Source organism: Bison bison, unplaced genomic scaffold, assembly GCF_000754665.1.
Source record: "Bison bison bison isolate TAMUID 2011002044 unplaced genomic scaffold, Bison_UMD1.0 scf7180017864062, whole genome shotgun sequence".
Taxonomy (NCBI): domain Eukaryota; kingdom Metazoa; phylum Chordata; class Mammalia; order Artiodactyla; family Bovidae; genus Bison; species Bison bison.
In genome coordinates this window covers 1834237-1853319 of record NW_011494634.1, presented here as the reverse complement: position 1 = coordinate 1853319, position 19083 = coordinate 1834237, and the positions used below count along the sequence as shown (strand labels likewise).

Below are 19083 nucleotides of genomic sequence, written 5' to 3'. Positions count from 1 at the left end.
ATAAAGAGAATTGCCCAAATACTCTTACCTTAATAGAATCAGTATTCTGTAGTTCTATTAACATGTCAATAAGTAATTCTGCTCCCAAATAGAATGGTAAAACAGAGATACAGAGGAAACTATCCTGGCTAATAGGAAATGTCTTATACAGATCCACTGCTTGTTTATGCAGTATTTGTAGCTCCTGAGTAAAGTTCCAAAGGGCCCGACAGCAGTTCTGAAGCAGAGTCCAATAGCCACCACGATGAGCAAGAACCTAAGACAAGCACAACATTCAAAAGATGCCAAAGTTACAGATCTCTGAGTGACTTCACATCTCTGCTAATATTCTAAGTCAGTAATAAAATTTGTTATATGCTACTTACAGTGCTAAACACTATGGTAAGACATTTATATTCTAATATAACATTCTATATAACAACTCCTATGAAGAAAGTATGCACTAGTATTCTCATTTTACAGATGAGGAAATGAAGGCATGGGGCTAACTTGCCCTGGGTTATGACTCCACTAAATGATGAGCTAGGACTCCAACATGCCCATTGTTCTAAGTGCCGGGAATGTCTCAGTGAGCAAGGGAAACTGCGCCTGACCTTGTGCTGCTTTTGATTAGGAAAATCCAACACTATTAAGCAGACATATCAAAGTACAATTTCAGGGAATGGTAAGTGTTAGAAAGGAAATTAAAGTAGAAACTACTCACCCTGGTAAGGGTGAGAGGACAGGGTGGTCAGGAGAGAAGTCCTCTCTAAGAAGGTGACATATGAGCAGAGCCCAGAATGCTGAGTGGAACAACTCATGTGAAGGAGAGGGTGGGGTTATCGGGAGGAGAAGGGCCTTTGGGGCTGAGGGAACAGGAGGTGCAAAGTATGGATAGTGAGCCTGAGGACTGAAGAGGGAGGTTCTAAAGCACACTTAGTGCTTTCAGAACCACAGAGGGGAGAGTAGACTGCACCAGGGAGAGAGGAGCTGAGTTCTGAGAGGTAAGTAGGACCCGACCCTCCAAGCCCTAAAGCTGCTAGAAAGGAGGATGGGATGCATTGTTAATGCCCATGGGAGATGATGTGAAATGACTTTACATATTTTAGAAAGTCACTCTCTACTCCATGAAGAAATATGGGAACTTAAGTCTTTTTTTCTTGTCCAGAAAGGATAGATTTCTTCTCATCTCTTGAGAAGTTTGACGTACCTCCACTTCTTGCTATGAGAAAAAGGAAATTAATTTCTTTGTAGTTAATTCCTATTCTGAGTTTAATAATCTATCAGATAACATTTAAGAAGGAAAAAGAGAAAAGCAGTTGAGAGAAGACACAAGTAGCCTGTAGAAGCAGGTCAGGGGGAAGGGTTAGGGCTTTCCTATACCTAGAAAGATATTCCCCTTTCCTAGAGGAGAGAAAGGAGCATGTGCTGCCCAGGAGGGAGCAACAGTCTAAAGAGGAACCCCTGGTCTCACTGGAGAAGCCCATGTTCCAGGTGTGGCTAGAAAGCAGCAGAGGGGTGTCTGAATATTCAAGGAGACTTTGTAGACAAGCACAAAGGGCACCTCAGCTCTGGATGATTGGATGACTAATGACAAAAGGGGTTCACCATCTCCCTCACAACTCTACCACTCTACTACTGAGACCTCAGTGCTGTGGCAAGCCTCACGGATGATTGATACAAAATCCAGCAAGTTTAGTCTCACTGTTGAAATCAAAATTATGAATAATAAGGAAATAAATATATCACACATGCCCAAATTCATGGGCTGAGATTCGAAGAAGGACCAACTTACCATTGCTCTCCTGCAATATAAAAAGATTTTCATAAAATGATCCAAGAGACCCACATTTGCAGATCGATCCTTTTCTTTACTGCTAAGTCCCGACTGAGAGTCTGATTCATAAACCGTTTGGGTCTTGGAAACATTTTCACCACTCATTTTGGAATTAAGAAATGCCAAAAATTCTTCAGCATCTACAGTATAAAAATAAAGTATAAAGTTATTGAAAGTAGAGAGTTAAGCTTCAGAAAACACAATAGGTGACTAGCATCAAATAAATAATTCAGATAACAACTGCTACATTAGTTTGGAGAAAGGAGAAAATTGTTATGGATGTGATGAACCAGGGAAAGTTTCCAGAGAAGGAGGTGCTTAGATTAGCTCTTAAGGGTGAATCATGATTTAGCTGTGGGGGAAGAGTATGGAGAGCATTTCAGGCAAAAATGATTGGCCAAAGGAATGAAGCAGAGGTAGGAATGTCATGTTTCAGGGGAGAAGAATGACAGGATCCTAACTTCCCTCCAAACAGGCTATTCCCTGGACACATACACTGGAAGATGAGGAGGATCCCCTGCAGTTAGGCAGTGCAGCAGCCCTGATCACTCATCCTCCCGTTGCTGTGCTATAAAAACCACGGAGGACTTCTGCCACAAACATTCTCTTAGAACTCTGCATTAAACGCTAAGTCTCAATTGCAGAATCTATTGTAAATTTCATAGGAGGTCTTAGGGAGCTAGTTGAAAAGAAAACTCAAGAAAATATATACATATATATATATAGTAGTCTACATATGAAAACTCGGACTCTTTCTATGTCTAGGGAATTTACTTTTAAATACTTTAATAGTCATAGAATGACATGTAGGTACCAGTAAAACTATACCCCAGAAGAAATTAAAAACATGTCAAGTACCTCAAATACGAATCAAAACTCCTGGGAAAGTTAACCAGCATATGAAATACTTTGTCCCACAATAAGCCAAACAGCATTTAAAGTGTCATTTTTAAAAAATCTATATAAGAGGGTTTGCAATAACATAAAGATATTGGAGATAAATGTTTGCTCGTGAAATGAGTGGTATTCAAGGTAAGTGATTACTCAGGAATAGTGTCATCAGTGCAACACCCAAACAGAGAGCCCTGCTCACATACATCTCTCCACCTCTTGGGAGCCCTTGTCACCTGACCAGAAGAGAGTATTGACTGGTCCTACCATTAGAATATTATCTCATTCATCTTGGAGTAAACTTTCATGGAAGGTGCTGACTGAAGATCCTAAGGCAAGATCCTGAGTACAACTAGAAAGTCATGCCTGCTTGCAGCAGTATATTTGGTGGAATTTTACCTGAAACTTGCGTGCATGTTCAGTCGCTTCAGTCATGTCCGATTCTTTGTGACCCCATAAACTGTAGTACACTAGGTTCCTCTGTCCATGGGATTCTCCAGGCATAGATACTGGAGTGGGTTACCATTTCATCCTCCAGGGGATCTTCCCCACCCAGGGATTGAACATGTGAGAGCAGGCAGGGCTAACATTTGTTGAATGACCCAGTGAGTGAATACACAAAGGGCCTAGAACCAGGCACGGTATATCATCGATACTCAGTACAGGTTCTGAGTGGATCCCATAGGTTCTGCCTCCAAAAGGCATTCTTTCTGTTTGTGTTTCTCCATCTTCACCAACTTTGCCTCATCCAAGCCTTCATCACCTGAGAGTAAGTTTTCACTTACTTTGGCCACTGAAGGCTATGAATATTTTTTAAAGAACATTATATTTGTTGAACTGGCAAATTGGGGTAGGAGAAAATTCAATATAAAAATATCTAAAGACAATTTGATAGTATATAACGTATTTATTTTACCTGATGGTAAGTGAGCCTTTCTTTTTTTAGCTGTAAGAAGGAAATCAAGCATCACTTTATAGTTTTCTAGAGTCATTCTTCCTGTTGGTAATACTGTTCCTGAATTATACAGTGAGAACATAGTAGGGTCACATGATCGGAAACTGCAAAGGGAAAAAAACTCATTGAAAAAACAATAGAAGCAAAATTGAATTCTGTCAAATACTAAATAAATAAATAAATGTTCCAATGAAATTGGATTTAGCACCAAGTTACCCTGATTCAAACGTGAGGGAGTGAAAGTCACTGAGTTGTGTCCAACTCTTTGCAACCCCATGGACTGTACTCCACTAGGCTCCTCTGTCCATGGAACTCTTCAGGCAAGAATACTAGAGTGGGTAGCCATTTCCTTTTCCAGAGGATCTTCCCAACCCAGGGATTGAACCTGGGTCTCCCACATTGCAGGCAGATTCTTTACCATCTGAGCCTTTCAGTCATTGTGTGATTGGACAGCCAGAGAAGAAGAGTTCTCCATGTCCAGAGGATAGTAAGGAAGCCCATCTGATCTGAACTGTTTTCCCTTTCAGAGCCTCAAAAATGGGTCACTTTTCTGAAAGTTTTCTCTGTCAAGAAATCTAAGTACTTCCTAAATGCTAACTTGGTCTAGTCCACATAGACCAGAATTTTATTTTAACCAAAACTCTGGAGAAACAGAAACTGAGTTCAAGTTCCTTGCAGATTTCAACCTGCATATTTTATCACTGGATTACTGAAATAAATACCCTCTTAATTCATATCCCTATCATCAGTCTCTCCTTCCTCCAATCCATCCAGTATTTTGCTATCAGAAAAATTTCTTATCATAGCCCTGTTTAAAAAAAAACCTTAAAATGGTACATAAATTAAAATTCAGATTTATAGACAGTTAAGACTATCCATGTTCTGGTACCGACATTCTCTTCCGATCATTTCTGACCACTCATTTTCAGATGCCCTAGACTCTGGTCAGACCACTAGGGGCTCCTGTCCTGAGTTTCCTACCTGGGCTGTGACTCGTTCTTCCATCATTCCGGAAAGCTTGTTTCTCTACCTGCATATTTTAAAATCTTGCCTGTCCATCAGGACCCAGGCCAAGTAGCTTCTCCCGTGAAACCTCTTCTGGTAGTCTCAGCCAGTAGAAAGCCTCCTTCCCAGGTACAAATACTTTATACCTAAAAGGTGTAGTTCACCTTTTACCTTAATTGACTATTATTTGTGAACATTTATGAGCCACTCTACCAGATTCCAACTTGTAGATCCTTTTCATCTCAGAATGCACCTCATGCCTACCTCAGTACCTTGTTTCTAATAAGTGCTCAATGAGGGTTTTGTTTTGGTTTTGGCTGCGCTGAACTTCCCAGGTAGCTCAGCGGTAAAGAGTCTGCCTGTCAAGCAGGAGACACAGGTTCGATCCTTGGATTGGGAAGATCCCCTGGAGAAGGAAATGGCAACCCACTCCAATATTCTGTGCCCACTCCAGTATTCTTGCCATGGACAGAGGAGCCTGGTGGGCTATAGTCCATGGAGTCACAAACAGTCGGACACAACTTGGCCACTAAACCACCACCACATGCAATTTGTTGGATCTTAGTTCTCCGACTGGGATCAAACCCCTGCCCTGTGCAGTGAATGCATGCAGTACTAATAACCAGACTTCAGGAAATTCCTTCAATGAGTAGTTTTTTTAAATGAAAAACTCTGGTTACATAAAGTTACTCTGGTTACATGGTATTCTGTATTATGTATTTATCTTATATTTTTACCTCCCATTTTATCTCCTCTAACACTTTAACCAAAAATAAACAAGAACTGGAAAATATCTTTTGAGTTAATGACAGAAAGTATAAATTATATAAGAAAGTATGACCTGTGTTTATGGAGGCTTAAAATATACCTCTAATGAAACAGAGATTTGCCTAAGGCCTACTAATATTTTGGTTACTATACAGTTAGGGGGATCCCTGGTGGCTCAGTGGTAAAAGCATCTGCCTGCAATGCAGAAGATGCAGGTTCGATCCCTGGGTTGGGAAGATCTCCTGGATAAGTAAATGTCAACTCACTCCAGTATTTTTGCCTGGAAAATTCCATGGACAGAGGAGCCTGACAGGCTATAGTCCATAGGGTAGCAAAGAATCAGACACAACTGAGAGACTGAGCATGGAGAGGTACAATTAATATTAAACTTCTCTTGGAAAATTCACTTTCTCCTTTCCCTGAAAGCTATATTGAATAACATATTCAAATGTATGTAAATTAGTACTTATATCCAGCACTTGTTTGGGAAAGATTCTGAGATAAGAAATTTTTAAATATACCAAAGTTATCATCAGCATTGGAGCCCTGAACATACAAACACTATCCATGTTTCTGAGACTAAAACAGTATTCATTGATAATATACTATACCTGACCATTATCGGTGAAGAACCAAATTTTATCTTTGTACGTTCCCCTAGCTTTGTTAAAAGCAAGTTGAAGTGTGCGCTTGCCAGATACAGATTCATCTGAGCTTTCCAGGGCATCTCCTCAAGAAATATTTGATGGAACCTCTTCTTTTTAACATAACTTAATATTAAAGGATTCAAGTTTTCCACCAGGAATCGATGTGCTACTTTTCGAACATCAGCTCTCTTATTTCTGTAGAGGGAAAAAGAAGTTTTGCAATTACAAGAACTTTTAGACATTTTATAACAAAGAATAATCCCTGTCTGTACAAAATACAGCAAGAAATCACTTGACTGTCCTTATGCAAATGTGTCTGGCTTATTTGTCATCTCCTTAGTGCTAAAAATGTGAACCAGGACAATGAAGAAGGCATGAGGGTAAACACTGAGGACAAGGACACTACAAATTGCCTTCGATTCTCTCTGCTGTCTGTGTCCTAGGCCCAAACCAAACAGCTTTTCTTTTCCGTCACCGAAAGACCACTGAGATTAGACAACCAAATTATAAGGTAATGTTCACATTCATCAACTAACTTCAATATTAAACAAGAAAATCATTTCTCTGTTCTTTTCCTTAAGGAAAAGAAAAACAATGGAGCCAAATTTTTCCTATCACTATCTAGATTACAGAGGAAATAAAACATCAGTCAACTCTACATGCAATAACTTCATACATCCATACCCAATGTGCTCTGAAAAACACTAAAATCTCAAGTTTTGGCTAATAGTTCAGATTTTAAGGATAATACATATTCAATTTGTTTCAAATTATTTCTATCAAAATCTCAAAGTAGCCCATCTAATTTCATAGTTACATAATTGTTTATATGGCATGACTTTATTTCTTCAAAATACTTAATCTGTTTTTTTAAAACAGTTGATGATGTTGCTGCCTCATTCTACCTGATTTATACTGAAAAAGGGGGGAAAAAAGATCTCAATTTGTAAGTTAAAGAATCTTGCTCACTTTAAAAGTTAACAAGTATGAATCTGAGTCAACACACACACACAGAAATAAAGGAAGGGAAATAGGGATGGATGGATGCAAGGAAGGAAGGAAGAAAGGTAGACCTTGCTGCACTGGAAGGACAGATATTCTAGAGAATAAAGGAAGGAAGGAAACTATTTTTGACATGCAGTGTTGATATTATCATTCAGTGTGGAGTTATTCTGTATTCGTTGGTGACTGACTTCCTTTGAATCCAAGGTTTTCTGAGCTTTTGCTGTTGTTTGGTTATCTTTGGTTAGCTTCTCTGATAGCTCAGTTGGTAAAGAATCTACCTGCAATGCAGGAGACCCCAGTTCAATTCCTGGGTCAGGAAGATCTGCTGGAGAAGGGATAGGCTACCTACTCCAGTATTCTTGGGCTTTCCTTGCACTTCAGCTAATAAAGAATCTGTCTGCAATGTGAGAGACCTGGGTTCAATCCCTGGGTTGGGAAGATTCCCTGGAGAAGGGAAAGGCTACCCACTCCAGAATTCTGGCCTGGAGAATTCCATGGACTACAGTCCATGGGGTCACAAAGAGTTGGACACGACTGAGCAACTTTCACTTCACTTCACTTCACTTGGTTGTCTTGGTAATGTCATGTGATTTCCAAACAGAAATGTTTTAAATACCTCAACCCTAAAAATTAAAACTATAATTTCCAAAATAAAAGTCAATCTTTTTCTTGTGTGAGATGGTTGTGAAAGTGAATTCGCTCAGTCGTGTCTGACTCTTTGTGACCCCGTGGACTGTAGCCCGTCAGGCTCCTCCATCCATGGGATTTTCCAGGCAAGAATACTAGAGTGGGTTGCCATTTCCTTCTCCAGGGGATCTTTCCATGTGAGATGGTTAAGTCACTTCAAGAAGCCAAGGAGAGTGACTGAACCAGAGGCATCTTCCCTGCTAGAGAGGGTAGGATGGTGAAAGCTCTCGCTTTCGCGTTAGGATTATTTTGAGCTGGAGGTAAATGAAAATCAGTAGATGCAGAAGGATGCCTTCTTGGAGATGCCCTTATCTAAGGGAAAATAGAAACTTCTGAAAAATATGAAGAATGCCATAAAACTCCTCTCCTGGGAAATTTTATGACTATGAAGAGGGAAAAACAGCACCTAGATGGACCTGCCCAAACAAGTCTTACTCCATTTGTTTTCTCTCATATTTCTACCACAGTTTGTTGCCCTTGAAAGCCTACACCCCTGGTCATTCTACTGTAAATTCATTGTCCTTTTGAAGATGCCCTAAGCCCAAATCCTAACCACCCCTTTGAGTTACTCATCACTGAGTTCTCCCATGCATAAGCATATGTTAATAAACCCCTGCTGTTTTTCTCTTGTTCATCACTCTTCTGTTAGTCTAATTTTACCAAGTTCCAGCTGAAGAATTTAGGAGAGTAGAAGGAAAACTCATTTTTTATTTTTTTGCCTTAAGTCTCAGTGAACCTGTTTTAAAAAAGGAACTGGGAAGTAATAAGTATAAAAGCAAAAATTAAGGGAAAGGAAGATAAACACAATAAAGAGGACTGACAAAGACAAAATTTGGCTCTTTGAAAAAATGGGGGGAAAATAGACAAACCTCTGGCAAGATAAATCACAAAAATATGAGAGAAGACAAAAATTAATGAAGTTAGGAATGAAACAGTGTGCAACTGTAGATATAGCAGAGATTCAAAGGATAACATGAAAACATAATAACGTTTTATGAATAACTTTGAAAATTTGGTAAAATGGATAATCTCCTAAAAAATAGAATTCATCAAAAAGAACTAAAACAAAAATCACAGACTCAAATTGGCTATTCATCTTAAAAAAGTTGAATCAGTAGGTAAAAAAAATGAATGTATGTGGGCAGACCTAGAATGCTATAATAAAATATATATATTTGGTCTTTGTCTTTTATTTCAGGTATAGAGCTCCTAAAACTTGGAGTTTCCTGAGTGACAGGAATCTCCTGTTATTCATGATGCACTCCTTTGGAATACACCTGAGTCTAGTAAGGTGACTCAGGGTTGGGCTGTTAGAGAGCCTCAGCATAGAGGTTGGTCACTAGAAAAATCAAACACATGATGAGTAAGTGGAACTTTCAGTCTCAACCCCCAGTCTCTGGAGAGAGTAACTGCAGACTAGGTTTTTTAAAAAACCTATTAACAATGAAGTTCAGAGGGCCTCCAGTTTGGTGAACACATCCACGTGCTGGGAGAGTGACACATCACAACTCCGTAGAGACAAAGGCTCCTGTGCTCAGGACCCTTCCAGACATCATCTTACGAACTCCTTCATCTGGCTGATCATTTGCATCCATTATAAACCAGTAAACATAAGTAAAATATTTTCCTGAATTCTGTGAGCCATTCTAGCAAATTACTGACCTGAATGAGGGGAAGAGGAGTTATGGGAACCCCCTACTTGGAATAGACTCAACAGAAATGTGTGTACCTGGCCATCCTATTTGTGGCTGGCACCACAAGTGGGGCAGGGTCCTTTAACTTGTGGGACTAAGGCTGTCTCCAGGTAGATAGAACTGAGTTGAATTTTTAGGCTATAGTTCTACAAGGTATTACCACTAGGAGAAAACTAGGTGAAGGGTGTATGGGGGTCTCTCAGTTCTCTCAGTTGCAGTCAGAGAATTGGTTGGTTTTGCATCTTTGGATATAGGATATCTTTTGGGGGCAGTTTCCAGTTTTATTTATTGATGGTTGTTCTGCAGTTGTGATTTTGGTGTGCTCGAGTGAGGTGAGCCCAAGGTCCTTCTATTCCACTCTCTTGTCCCAACTCCCTGAGAAGTGGTTGGTTTTGGAAGACACCCCATTGGAGTCAAAGGTATGAGACAAAGACACTGCACATAGTTTAACATTTACATATTAATGTAATTTGACTGCACAGATTAAAAAAGAAAAAAATCTCAGTGGAGAAATATTTAGCAAAACTAAACACAATTCAGAAGAAAATTTTTAGAAAACAAGAAATCAGACAATTTCCTAAATTTGATACATATGACAACTTGCTAAATGACAAAAATGAAAGAATAGACTACTCAGTAAAAAGAGTTATTCAATTGGGTATAATGAAACTTTAAAAAAAAGAGGAGAGAGAGACTCTTCCTCTCACCATTCACAAAAATTTATTCAAGTTGGATGAAATTCTCAATTGTAAAATCAAATATTTACATTGAAAAAGAAAATATTTTACTCAGAAAAAATTTTAAAAATAATAAAATGAAATGCTGATACCTTTGATCCCATTAACAATTACAACTTTTAATTTAAAAAAGAAGACCTTTAAAATGCAAATGGATGAATGACATCTGGGAAAAGCATTAGTATCCAAACCTTTAAAAATAAATGAGAAAACAAAAGTTGTAAATGAGCAAAAGGATCTAAACAAGCAGTCTTGAGAATAGAAAAACTCTAGGGTTTAAACAAATATGAAAAGCTGCCTAAACTCATTCATAATCAAAGAAATAAAAATTCACAGCTCATAGGTCCACAAAAATTTGAAAATTTGATACTAATAGTAAGTATGAGGGAAGATGCTGAATAATGGAAACCTGACACACCACTGATGAAAATTTTAAAGCAATTTAGCAATATCTAGAAATGTTAAAATGTTCATATCCTGGAAACTACAGTCCTAAGTATTTACCCCAGAAACTCTCAAATGTGCATGTGGAGATGTATACAAGAATGTCCTTTGTAGCACTGTTTACATAATGGAAATGTGGACTGGACTTATATATAATCAACATGAAAAAAATCTCACAAACATAATATTGAGGTATAAGAGCATATTGGCAAAACAAATTGTAAAAAATAACACCACATGTTCTTTAGGGGCATACACATATATATAATTGAAGTATAAAGCCAGTTATAAGCATGATAAATGCTAGGTTTTGGATAATATTACTACTGGGATAGAGGGGGGACAGAAATGCATTCCAAATGTTTCATATGGCACATTGCATATTGAGTACATGTTCATTTTTTATATCATTTTCTATACTCACTTAAATTATACCATAATTTAAATAAAGAAAATGAAGGAATAATCAAACAGACTGTGAGGCAAATGCAAACAAAAAGAAAATGAGAGTGGTTTCATTAATATTTATATGCTGAACATTACAATCAAAATCACTAAGCAGGTAAAGGAAGACATTACATAATGAAAGTAAACGATATAAAGAATCAAAACTGTGTGCTCATAACAATAAAAGCTAAACATACCACAGCATTACGAAAGTGAAAGTCACTCAGTCATGTCCCACTCTGCAATCCCACGGCATGGAATTCTCCAGGCCAGAATAATGGAGTGGGTAGCCTTTCCCTTCTCCAAGGGATCTTCCCAACTCAGGAATCGAACCCAGGTCTCCCGCATTGCAGGTGGATTCTTTACTAGCTGAGCCACAAGGGAAGCCCAATAAGTATTATAGTTTTAGTTTTAGAAACAAGAACACCATTGGCCACTACTTAGAAGTAATTTACCAGTTTGACATCCTGGTCACTCTTAATCTAATTTACTGCAGCCACCAGCTCTACCCCAGGACAGTTACTCTCTAGGATATCATCCTGTTCATTTATTCTATAAAATTTATCAAAATTTTCAATTTTCTTGCTTATTTGTATGTTTGTTTATTTTATGTTCCTTTTAGTAGTATGTAAGCTCACTGATGGCAGTGATCCTATCTGTTGTGTCTACCAGTGTATCCCTGGTGCCTAAAATAATGCGCAACACATGTAACCCTCAAGTGAACATTTAATTAATTAATCAATCAATACCTTTCATGCTCCGGCATTTCAGAAATAAAGGGATTTTTATTCAAAAATTCTCTTAGAGTTTCCTTTCTTTTAGCTTTTTTTTTTTGCTTCATTTCTGTAGTCTTAACACAGGAGATAACAAAAATGTTACAAATTAAAATCTGAACACAAATCTGAGTACAACATAATTTACTTGTATTCTAATGCTTACCTCTTGACATTAAAACAGTGATTTCTTTATGCCCTTCAATTAAAATTATTTATCAAAAGTAACAGAAGTACCACTGTAGATAAAAGATTATAAAAATATCCATATAACTTAAGAATTAAAATATATTGTATAATTATAAGTTTATGCTTGTTGGTATTACCTTCTGTTTAATATTATAATAAATTATAGTGCAGCCAACCATCTCTAGATACATGAATCTCTTAAGTTCACTAACTGAAAATTCAAAATTTACATGAAACTTACTTTTCCAATCTCCACTACTGCAGCTCTGTACTTCTTCACAGGTTTGATGACCTTTTTAGACAAAGTATCCTTGTATTTCAGTTTTTTTATTCCAAGAAGGGACTCATTCCTCCTATTACAAAAAGATAAAGTCAGTTAAAAGGATATGCAAAAATTTGCAAAACTACCCCAAAGTAATAAATTTTTAATGAGTATTGTCACTGAAATTATTCTAGAAGCATTTCCAAAATTGGTTGCATTCCATGCATAAATGAGACTGTGATACTCCCAGTCCCATCAAGGAATAGCTGGCCTCTCAAAAGAGCAAAATGTAAATCATAGCATCAAATGTGATGAGAGCTGAAGTATCGATATGATATAGAACAAATAGAATCGAACTGGGAAAAAAAAAAAAAAGTGAACACTTTCCTTTCAAACCAAGTGACCCTAAACAGGATATCTTGCTTCCAACAGATTCAGTCCCTTTAGTTCTACCATGTGCAAGCTCCCAGCCACTACCACCTTCGGACATCAACAGGAGCTAAGCATTTTATATTACTACACTCATCCATGGGGATCTGCAGGGGCTTGGTTCCAGGACCCTCTCAGATACCAAGTCAAGGAGGCACAAGTCTTTATATAAAATGGCATACTATTTACATATAACCTACACATATCCTCCTGTTGCTGCTGCTAAGTCACTTCAGTCGTGTCCGACTCTGTGCAACTCCATAGACGGCAGCCCACCAGGCTCCCCCATCCCTGGGATTCTCCAGGCAAGAACACTGGAGTGGGTTGCCATTTCCTTCTCCAATGCATGAAAGTGAAAAAGTGAAAGTGAAGTCGCTCAGTTGTGTCCGACTCTTAGCGACCCCATGGACTGCAGCCTACCAGGCTCCTCCATCCACGGGATTTTCCAGGCAAGAGTACTGGAGTGGGGTGTCATTGCCTTCTCCGCACATATCCTCCTATACAGTTTAAATCATCTCTTTAAATCATTTAAGTTGCAATGCAAATTCTGTATCAGTTCAGTTCTGTATAAATAACTGTAAATACAACATAAATATTATGTACAAAGTTGACAGGAGTGTGGCAAATTCAAGTTTTACTTTTTGGAACTTTCAGGAATTTTTTTCGAATATTTCTGATCCATGGTTGGCTGAATGCCTAGATGCAGAATGGATGCCAATGTCCAACAATATTAAATGTCCTCCCTTTCCCCTAGCTGGCATTCATTTTGGCAAATGTTTTGTCTGCCTGAACTATAACACAAAGCTTGGACCATTGATCAGAGGGAGACTTGGGAATCCCTTCTGTGCTCTGCTACTTACATTCTGAGCCTAGTTGCCTGCTGTTTTCCAACCAGCCTGGTCTCTCCTCTACCTCCTATCTCTCCCACCCCACCAGAATGCTTTTGTGGCTGTTATTCCAGAAAAAGCTGGAAAGAAGAGGAGATTATGGAGCACCATCTTCCCAAACCTGTCAGCAATCTCCTCCATGCTCTGCAGAATGCTCTTCCACTGAGTAAACTCCTCCACTTCTCCACCTCTTCATAGAATGCTTTCTCCTAGCTCTGACTGCTTTCTATTTTGCTGATGGTGTGTTATGAAAAATAATATTTCTAAACTTTCATATAATCAATGTTATTGATCTTTGATTTCATGGCTTATTCATTGTTTTGGTTACATACGTCATGCCTGCTTCTGACCCAAAACATTGATTTCCAATGACTGTCTGCCTATTAATTCATAAACACAACTCTGTTATACTTTATTCGACAGAAAAGCCTCTCTTTTCACCCTTTTTTATTCTTTAAATATATTTCATTACTCTAGCCCATTCCATACAAACTAATCTGATTGGAATTGCATTAAACCAATAAGTTAATTTGAGAATAATAGAAATCTTTACAATATTCCATCTGCTCATCAAGTAATGTACTATTTCTCTCCATTTATTCCAGTCATTTTTTAATACCTCTTAGAAAAGATGTTGGTCTTTTTTATATTAGCCTAAATCCCCTCACAATTTCTGATAAACTTAATCCTGTACTTCACAACAACAGAATTGTTTTTCCATTATACTTTCTAGTTGACATAGCAAAGCATTGATTTTGCATCTACCCATCCTATGGAATTCTATTGTTAGTTCTGATAGTTTTTAGTTAACTTGTTAAGTTAAAAATAATAATAACTTGCAGATATCAATCCTTCTATTTTCCGAGTACTTCACCTTGGAATTCACTTGGCAAACATTTTGGGGACCCTATCATATGATAATCACATGAATTCTAATCCTAATTTCTATTTCTTACTTTAAAGCACTGCCAATAATGTTCAAAATGATATTTTTTAATAAAAGATAGGAGGAATAATAGGTTTCTGTGTGGTCCTGCATATTTTAACAGAAAATCTTCTTCTAATCCTGATTTGCTAGGAATTGCTGTTGCTGAACTTCATGATATGACTTTTCAGCACAAAAGACTCCTTTGACTACTAGTGATAATTATATTTAGACTTCTTATGATATATTGAGAACAAAATCTACATTCTCACAGCTAAATTTATAAGCTAGTATTTTATTTTGATTTTGTATATTTCTAAATAAAGTCAACCCCTAATTTTCTACTTTTTTATTCTCTTTTTACACATGTGTTATCAGAGCCTGCTGTAAAAATTTACAAGGAAACTACAACTACACTCTGAAGTGTGTGTGTGCTCAGTCATGTCCTACTCTTTGTGACCCCATGGACTGTAATGTACCCTGTCAAGCTCCTCTGTTCATGGAATTCTTCAGGCAAGAATACTGGAGTGGGTCAGCATTTCCTACTCCAGGGGATCTTCCCACCCAGGGATCAAATCCGAGATCTCCTGTGTTTCCTGCATTGGCAGGTAGATTCTTTGCCACTGGGCCACCTGGGAAGCCCTGAAGTAGCTTTATGTAAAACAAAATTATTTGTTCCTATGAGAGAACTTGCTTAAAAAGTTTTTGATCTCTCCAAATTTTTTTTAATTTTATTTTTAAACTGTACAATATTGTATTGGTTCTGCCATATATCGAAATGAATCTGTCACAGGCATACATGTGTTCCCCATCCTGAACCCTCCTCCCTCCTCCCTCCCCCTACCATCCCTCTGGGTCGTCCCAGTGCACCAGCCCCAAGCATCTAGTATCATGCATCGAATCTGGACTTGCGACTCGTTTCATATGTGAATGGCATTGAAATATGATCTCTCCAAATTTTTTACTGCTTCAATAAACTCATATAATTAAAAATTTTCCAGATAATCATCACTCTAAGTTAGATTTTCAAACTGATTCATGTTAAATTACATACATTGTTTTCTAAAATTTAACAACTTCCAAATTTATGACTATTTTCTCTTTGGATTACTTACATTTCACTTTTTCTTATTTTGTTGGCCAGAAAATTACCTAATTTATTCATATCTTCAAAGACTAAACCTAGCAGTTACCATTGGACTATTTTAAAACCAATTTATAATTGATTAATTTCAACTTATTCTATTTCTTCTACTGTCTTAGATTTATTTTGTTATTTTACCAATTTCTCGAGTTCAATAAAAGCTAATTTAATTTTATTTTACTCTTTTAGTAAGTAACAGAAGCTTCTAAAGCTAAAAATTTGTTTTTACTGCTTTGAATACATTTGATATTGGACTTCTCACTAGCATGATTTTCATGCTCTATACTTTTAGATTTAGCTGGGAGAGAATGGGGGCAAGAGGAGAAGGGGATGACAGAGGATGAGATGGCTGGATGGCATCACTGACTCGATGGACATGAGTCTGGGTGAACTCCGGGAGTTGGTGATGGACAGGGAGGCCTGGCGTGCTGCGATTCATGGGGTCGCAAAGAGTCAGACACGACTGAGCGACTGATCTGATCTGATCTGATCTGATAGTTATATATAATTATATATACCAGTCATCATTTTGTCATAATATTTCAGTTGTACTGTATGAATTGCATTGTATGAATGTGATCTTTACAAATTTTAGACTAGGTGGTCTACTGAGATTTATTTTGCAGTTTAAAAATTACTTTTCTAAAATTTAATAAGTGCTATAATATAAAGGGTGTTTAGTCTCAGTTGGCTATATATATTAAATTAATCTTATTAGTTATATACATTTTCTATGTCCTTATCTCTTTTTAAGTATCATGTTTAACTCTCAATATCATTATTTTCTATCAAATTAGCCTTCTTTTCATCAGTTATTTCCATATACTTTTATTTTTTGTTATGTAGAACATAAAAATTCATTGAATATCTTCATTGTGATTTATAAGCATTATTAATAGAATCAACAATGTGAAAAGTTAGCATTAAAAATAAGTAACAAAGAGATTACTTTTAAATGTTCCCAAGACAAATAATTAAAATTTTAAAAGAAAAAACCCTAAAGTTTAATCTAAATCCTTACACCAAAATAAATTCCATATGGATTAAAACACTAAATCTAAACTGTGAAACTAAAAAGTTGGAAGAAAACATTGCTGCATATTTGTCTGTTGAAGTAGAAAAAAAGTTTCTTCATGCAAAAATATGTCAAGCATACAAATACAAAAAGAAAATAGATATTACTAACAAAGTAGAGATCAAGGACTTACTTCTGCCCCTCCTCTGTATTTTTTGACTTGAAGAACATCCTAGAACATCTGCCCAGGCTTAAATGTTGAAATCATTACCTTTGACTTGAACTCACTTATACTGTTCAATCTCCAAACTCATATCCTTTTTTGTACCACTGGTCTCAAACACTTATTCTATTTTCCTATTTCAGATTATCTATTCTTCTTCAGTTGGACCTCCATGGTCAGCCCTCCAAATTTTACTGCACACTGAAAGTGCCTTCTGATTTTCTTTGGTATCAAGAATATTATTTACAGCTTCCAAGGTTCTCATTTTGGCTATCGTTTATTTAATTTGGTGGGACTTTCTAATTCTGTCCAGCTCTCTCATTACAATGGCCTGCTTTCATGTAATGAAAGCAATTTCCTCTTTCATCTTTTGAAAATACAAAGCACATGTATTTCAAGCTTTTGTTCTAATAAATGAAGTGCCTATTTTAGGAAGAATATTTTCCTGTAGGTTTTTATGAGAATGTTCCTCTTTGACATTTTTAAAGTAGATCTTGTGTTACTGATGTTTTTCCTACAATGAGATAGATTAGACCTATGTCCAGTTTTAAAATCAAAACCCAACTATTGGAAGAAAAGCTGAATTCATTTGGCGTCTCTCATAACTAGTTGGCACAAAACACAATTTTCCTTGGGGGCAGAGAGAGCTATTTAGGCTTAGTGAATAAAAGGGTTAACTTTAAAGTTTTACTACTTCTATTTGAGGAACTCCATTCACATATACATACGGGAACCCCAAGGAATGACTGCTTGCTACTGTAGAGAATTAGAAAAGCATAGTACATGGCCAAAACCAGACTTCAAAACCACACCATACACAAAAATAAACTCAAAATGGATTAAAGACTTAAAGTGAAGAACCTGAAACCATAAAACTCCTAGAAGAAAACATAGGCAGTATGCTCTTTGACATGAATTTTAGCAATATATTTTGGAGATATGTCTCCTCAAGCAAGGGAAACAAAAGCAAAAGTAAGCAATCATTTTAACCTGTTAAAATAAGTTGTAAACACCTTAAAGAAAAAAAAAAGCATAAGTAAACAAATGGGACTACATCAAAGAGAGGGGGAAGGGGAATTACTGATGATAGCCCAAAGGCACAAACTTCCAGTTACAAGGTAAAGAACAACTAGGGATGTAATGTACAACATGATAAAGATAACTAACATGCATGCTACATGTTACAAATAAAAGTTTTTAAGAGGGTAAATCTTAAGAATTCTCACCATAAGGAAGAAAAAAATTTTTTCTGCTTTTATTTTTTTTTAATCTTTTTTTCTTTTACTTTACAATACTGTATTGGTTTTGCCATACACCAACATGCATCCACCATGGGTGTACACGTGTTCCCCATCCTGAACCCCCCTCCCACCTCCCTCCCCATACCATCCATCTGGGTCATCCCAGTGCACCAGCCCCAAGCTTCCCGTATCCTGCATCACACCTGGACTGGCGATTCATTTCTTATATGGTATTATACATGTTTTAATGCCATTCTCCCAAATCATCCCCCACTCCCTCTCCCACAGAGTCCAAAAGACTGTTCTATACATCTATGTCTCTTTTGCTGTCTCACATACAGTGTTGTCGTTACCATCTTTCTAAATTCCATATATATGCGTTAGTATACTGTATTGGTGTTTTTCTTTCTGGCTTACTTCACTCTGTACAATAGGCTCCAGTTTCATCCACCTCATTAGAACGGATTCAAATGTATTCTTTTTAATGGCTGAGTAATACTCCATTGTGTATATGTACCACAGCTTTCTTGTCCATTCATCTGCTGATGGACATCTAGGTTGCTTCCATGTCCTGGCTATTATAAACAGTGCTGTGATGAACATTGGGGTACACGTGTCTCTTTCAGTTCTGGTTTCCTCAGTGTGTATGCCCAGCAGTGGGATTGCTGGGTCGTATGGCAGTTCTATTTCCAGTTTTTTAAGGAATCTCCACACTGTTCTCCATAGTGGCTGTACTAGTTTGCATTCCCACCAACAGTGTAAGAGGGTTCCCTTTTCTCCACACCCTCTCCAGCATTTATTGCTTGTAGACTTTTGGATCACAGCCATTCTGACTGGCGTGAAATGGTACCTCATTGTGGTTTTGATTTGTATTTCTCTGATAATGAGTGATGTTGAGC

At 37.2% G+C, this 19083-nt stretch overlaps 1 protein-coding gene across 6 annotated transcripts in view; it reads right to left on the bottom strand.

Annotated features, from left to right (window-relative positions):
- Positions 1-19083, bottom strand: part of CFAP54 (cilia and flagella associated 54) — a 308337-nt gene that overhangs the window by 172633 nt on the left and 116621 nt on the right. For all 6 annotated transcript variants that reach the window (XM_010836300.1, XM_010836298.1, XM_010836299.1 and 3 more), the window contains 6 exons: positions 12300-12411; positions 11846-11946; positions 6047-6277; positions 3624-3766; positions 1775-1956; positions 29-256 (listed from right to left, as the gene is read on the bottom strand). In XM_010836300.1, the coding sequence (XP_010834602.1) occupies positions 29-256; positions 1775-1956; positions 3624-3766; positions 6047-6277; positions 11846-11946; positions 12300-12411 (997 nt within the window). The remainder of the gene's footprint in view (positions 1-28; positions 257-1774; positions 1957-3623; positions 3767-6046; positions 6278-11845; positions 11947-12299; positions 12412-19083) is intronic.